Source organism: Rutidosis leptorrhynchoides, chromosome 1 (assembly GCF_046630445.1).
Source record: "Rutidosis leptorrhynchoides isolate AG116_Rl617_1_P2 chromosome 1, CSIRO_AGI_Rlap_v1, whole genome shotgun sequence".
NCBI lineage: Eukaryota > Viridiplantae > Streptophyta > Magnoliopsida > Asterales > Asteraceae > Rutidosis > Rutidosis leptorrhynchoides.
This window is the reverse complement of record NC_092333.1, coordinates 616,797,180-616,802,626: the sequence shown is the minus strand read 5'-3', so window position 1 is coordinate 616,802,626 and position 5,447 is coordinate 616,797,180. Positions and strand designations below refer to the sequence as shown.

The 5,447-nt window shown below is 38.3% G+C and overlaps 1 protein-coding gene across 1 annotated transcript; it reads right to left on the bottom strand.

Annotated features, from left to right (window-relative positions):
* Positions 1-3,573: 3,573 nt before the first annotated feature.
* Positions 3,574-5,239, bottom strand: LOC139885475 (probable xyloglucan endotransglucosylase/hydrolase protein 23). The gene is made up of 3 exons (XM_071869258.1): positions 4,924-5,239; positions 4,519-4,712; positions 3,574-4,157 (listed from the first exon to the last, which is right to left on the bottom strand). The coding sequence occupies exons 1-3, from the start codon at positions 5,206-5,208 to the stop codon at positions 3,770-3,772; spliced, it is 867 nt and encodes a 288-aa protein (XP_071725359.1). The 5' UTR covers positions 5,209-5,239; the 3' UTR covers positions 3,574-3,769.
* Between the last annotated feature and the right edge of the window lie 208 nt (positions 5,240-5,447).

The following is a 5,447-nucleotide window of genomic DNA, read 5'->3' as shown; positions in this document are numbered from 1 at the left end:
TGGTGTGTAATAAACAATAACTTGTGGATGACGTAACTGTGTGATTTATTTAATGTGTTTGTTATGTTTGTTAATTCATTGATTCATATAATTCATTAGATACCCCATAATACATGGAGGTAAATGCTTATTCGTTATGTTGTTTTGAGTGTTTTTCAGCTATTCACTATGTCTCAAGAACAACAGCAGATGTCTGATGAAGAACGTGAACCACGAATCCCATTATCTTCTGAGTTACCTAGTCTGATTGGTCGAGAAGATACAAACGTACTTGCGTGTGTTAATGAAAAGGGTTCAGAGGCCCAAAGAGGAGGTTTTGGTCCAATCATTGCTTTCTTGAAACGTTCCAGGATCTTTAAAGCTATTACTGCTGAATGCACTCCGTATTATTCTCATCAGAGAAAATTCTGGGAGGTTGCCCAAGTTGTTACTGAAGATAACAAGAAGGTGATATTGAGTTCTGTCAACAACACGATTGTTCGTATTTCTGCACAGACTATCAGGGAAGATTTAGGGTTTCCGGACGAGATAATATGCCAACTGATTTTCCGATTCTGAAAGTTAGAAGGTGTTTAAAGAGATGTGGTTATACTAGTGACATAACCAAAGCTGTTAAACGTACGAAACTTCCAAGGCAGTATCGATACTTTACATACGTTCTTCTTAGATTTTTGAGCACGATGCAAGGAGGTTTTGATGAGATGACTGCGAAATACAGCTCTATGCAATGGTTCTAAACGTGAAGAGGAAAGTTCATCTGGTGTTCCCGAGGTTTCTTCAGATGATGTTAGAGAAGCAGGTTCAAGGGTTGGTAAAGATACCTGAGGATGAACTAAAGCAGAATCATTTAAATGATCAATCTTTCAACAGGTTTTTGCAGAGCCGAGTGGAAGTACCGGAGAAAGGGCTGATTGGTCATCTGATTAATGAGAACTACGTGTGTCCAGAAGGCTTGAGTTGCTGACATGAAAACAGTAATTCAGGGGATGAGACTGATATTACTATTGCAGGTGAAGAAGAGGTGAATCAGCCTCCACCAAAATCAACTGGTCCTCGATTGGTTGATGAAGATGATGTAACAGCGCTTGATGATAGTCAAATGGATTTAGTGAAGCGAAAGTTAGCTGAAGCTCCCAAGGTGTCAACAAGAGGGAGACAGAAACGTTTGAAGATTTTGGTTAAAGATGGAAGTTCGTCTTCCACAACAAAGTCCCAGCCGAAGGTTGCTCAGACTGGTCCAGCTACTGGTGGATCTACTCAAGCTGCACCCACTCAACTACAACAAACTACATCTTCTCAGCAAGTTCAAATTTCTCAACGTTCTGAGACTACTGCAGGTGATATGACAGGAATTGTTAACCGAAAATTGATTCAGTTGTCTGCGGATTTTGCTAAGTTTCAAAAGGCAGTTGATGAAGATAAGAAAAAGACAACATCTGAAATGTTTGCATTGAGGTTGAAGATTGGTGAGCTGGAGAAAAATATGGAAAGTCAGGCTGGAGAAATTTTATCTCTTCAGACACAAAACCGAGATCTGACGGATAGATTGAACGAATGGGAGAAGAGGATTGTGGTTGAAGAAGAGGATGATGAACCAGATCCATTTGGTACTTTTGGTGAGGAAGAAGAGAACAGAGCTGTTGAAGTTGCTAAAGGGTACACGGAGGATAACCCGCTGTATGTAACTCCTCTTCAAGTTTTAACAGTTTCTGAATTTTTAGCTATGCAGGATCGTCTTAATCATACAACTGTTTACACTGATTTAGAAGAAGGGGAGATCCCTCCGGATCTGACCGAAACTGAGCAGGAATTTATGGAGCGTCTAGAGCGAGAAGGTAAGGAATCTGCTGACGCTACATCAAAAGCTGCAACTGAGGCTTCGACATCAGGAGCTCAGAATTTTGAAGATGAAATGAGTGATACTGATGTTTTTGATGAAAGTGATAACAGTTTTGATGAGATTATTATTGAGGATGAGCCAACTGAGCCTTATCCTCGTTATGAAGGCGTTGGTGATGATCTTCTAACTTTTGCTGATTATTTTGAGATGAATGATGAGCTTTTGAACAGAAAATGTAAAGAAAGGGAACAGAAGGAACAAGAAAGTGTGTTACCAGAAGGTTTCTTGCTGGTGAAGATCAACAAAGAAAAGATTGAAGTGTTGGAAGAAGAATGGAAGATTCAGATGCGGATTAGGAAGTATGTGATGAAACCTGAAGTAGAGCCGCAGTTTTTGAAGTTTATCGAGCACTGTGAGAGTTTACGTGCTAAGGGAAAGATCATAGCCTGGGCCTATATTAAAGAATTCGATATGTATGCGATCAAGAAAGAATATGGAGTGGATTATATCAAATCTCCATTTGAATTCAAAACGTTACCTTATTTTGAGTTTATGCAGGTGGCCAGGCTTAAGATGTTATATCAGGATTACAGTGGAATTCCTGATGTTTTGGTTCGTAAGATAAGGAAATCGTATCAGTCACCTAATTTCATAGGTTTTCGTCCTCAGTTTCCGAAGATTTCTTATCGAACGAACAAGAAAACAGGGGTTAGAAGGAAGATAGTAAAATATCGACCTGTGAAGTATGTGCGGAAGGTTCCTTTGAGAAAGATGCCGCATCACTTCAGTCCTCGTTTTCGTTGGTGGTATTATGATGAACGCTCAGAGGAAGCAGTTATTGTGTTAGACAAGGATGGTGGAGATGAAAATGATTGTATAAGGGTTCTAGATCCAGTTTGGTTGCGAAACTGCTGTGAGGAAGATATGTTTACCCTTTACTACAATCGGATGCTGTATCGCCCAGAAAATCGTGTGCAGGCTGAACAGTACTGCAGGGTTGTGAAACTTTGCTATTTGAAGAACTGGGTGACAGATCCGTTTACTGATTGATAATCGAATTTTTATTTCTGTTCTACGGCTAGGTCTTAGGGGGAGTTTGTTGGTGCATGAATCCCCAGCCGTAGTTTATTCTTACGTTTAGTACATTCGGTTATGTAATAATGTTATTTACTAGTGACTATTGATTACTATGGTGATTGTGCGTTCTTAGTTTATTAAATAATCAATATGTTAAACTGCACACAGTCGACCGAGTGTGTGTACACACTCGACCGACTGTGTAAGTCAGTCGACCGACTGACAGACACACTCGACCGAGTGTGTCTGACTTGCAGTATATATACGGGTTTAGACTTTTTTGATGAGGTTACTCGTCCCATTTGTTCCAAATCGTTGTTTCTCGTCTCCAGAAAACCCTAACACCGAATACCACCGAAATACATCGTCTAGGTGTCGATCTAATCTAGGTTTTGTACTAGGTTCGACCAATTCGATCCCGAAGCGACCCGTATCTCGATTTACCTCTATTCTATTGTGTTCCGCCTTTAGTTTAGAGTTCAAGCGACCTAAGATCCATAGATTTATCGTCTACATACCGTAAAAACAAAACCGCGTATATTCAGTTAAAATAAAAGTCCAAGTAGAGTTTAATTAATTGTATATCATATCGTATAATATCATATCATTACTTTTATCGTTTAACAAAAGGAAAAATTGTAACGTAAGTCCCCTGGTGATGCCAATGTTACTAACTGATCATTCGTCGTTGTGTTAGTTGTATAATTAACACAGGAGATTATATAAGTATATATGATTTTATTTAGCTAGTAAATTGACTTGTTAAGCTTAATTTAATACACAAAAATACTAGTAATACAATAATACTGTATATGTTATATTTATAAACTACGTAGTATAATTCAACACTCTTTATGCCGTTTTGCACTCAGGAGGAAACCCTTGAGGAAATCGTTTAGAATCAGAGCAGTAATTATAGATCATATAATTCTTTTGTGACCATTTCAATCTCTCTTGCTTTGTATTATCCAACTCCTCAGACAACCATGCCGGAGAATTAGCGGAGCCAGTGCAAGACGATTTACCAGAAGTGACAACACAAGCATCGGCCTTAAAGTTTCGGTAAGAAGCAGTGAAAGGAGCTTTACTCCAATCAGTCTTCACAAGACCACCTCTTGTTGCCCAGTCATCAGCGTTCCATAAACTCGAATGTATCCTCATTGGTTGATCTTTAGGAAATGGTACTCCAATCGATTCCGCATTCTTGAATTCTCTGATAGGCGTTCCATCAACCGAAAATCTGACCATCCGTATTTGAAAAAGAACATTAGTAATAGGTTGTTGAATTGCCCAAATAATATTTATCATATCGTACCAAAAGGCCTTTGGCGTAGTAGTGCTATGAGAGGACCCATTAACCTAGAGGTTGGGGGTTCAAACCTTAATCCCTAGCTGAATAAGTCTAAGTTTCAGATAAGTGAATAAATCGAAACCACTACTACAAAAAGTGGATTCGGAACCTCCAAAAGGAACATGTTTTTTGAGGAATATTCGTGTTGTGTGTTAGATGAAGATACTCGTGTTGTGTGTTAGATCGTAGATTTGTCATTCTAAATAAAATAAATTATTGTAATCGTATGTTAGTACTACGTAACACTTACATTATGCGTTTAGGGTTCCAGAGAATGGAATAAGTGTGAAAATCGGAAGTTGGGTCGAACCACAAGTAGAATTGTTGCTCTCTATTGCCTTTGCCTTGGCTAAACACATTTGTATGTAATATGTACGGATCACCACTCAAGTTACCCAAGAACTCGAAATCTATTTCATCCCAGTTTGATCCTTTTGAGGATAACTGCAATACCATAACATATAAGACATGTTTAGGAACAAATTAGAATATTATTTAAACGAATCCTAACTAATTAATTATGTATGAACAATAATAAAATAATAAACCAGGTGGTAAATTGTTTGTTTCCCGGCCTCATAGTTGCTCACTAGGGTCCGTTTGATTTAATAAAATTTTGACGTTAAAAAAAAAAAACCATGTGGTAAAAACTCACGTAGTAGGAGGTGACAGTGCCAGCGGAGTTACCAGCAACGAGTTTGAGTTGCATATCGATTTTACCATACATGTACTCTTTTCGTGATTCAAATCCCGAGCCAGACGTTTTATCAAGGGAGAGGGTTAACAGGTCGCCGTTGAGTATTTTACCACGGCCGTCACCCCAAGTGATATCAAACTCATCGTAGAAATTTGCTAAAACAAGTGAACTACTAGCCAGTACTAGACATATGACTACCAAGAATAAACTTGGTAGCTTTGTGAAAACACAAGTAAACCTCATTTTGAGTTAATAATGTATGTTTCTTAATTTGTTAAGTTGTGGTTTGTGTGAAGATATGAGGTAGAAGGAGTATGGTATTTATAGTGTATTTGAGAGCTTAGAGCCTTAGACGGAAGGTTATGAGAATGTGCATGAGACTAGAAGTATATAGTACGTATGATTATCATAAGTTGGTGAGAAGATTTTTGGTTGTAAAACAGCTGGAATTTGTGGCAAACTATATTTAGAAAATAGTAGGC

Excerpts from the sequence above, each read along its gene's own strand:
- LOC139885475 (XM_071869258.1), bottom strand. The coding sequence starts at position 5,208 with ATGAGGTTTACTTGTGTTTTCACAAAGCTACCAAGTTTATTCTTGGTA. Across the intron at positions 4,713-4,923 it reads GCACTGTCACCTCCTACTAC|TTATCCTCAAAAGGATCAAA; the intron begins GTGAGTTTTTAC and ends ATGGTATTGCAG. Across the intron at positions 4,158-4,518 it reads TGGAACCCTAAACGCATAAT|ATTTTCGGTTGATGGAACGC; the intron begins GTAAGTGTTACG and ends ACGGATGGTCAG.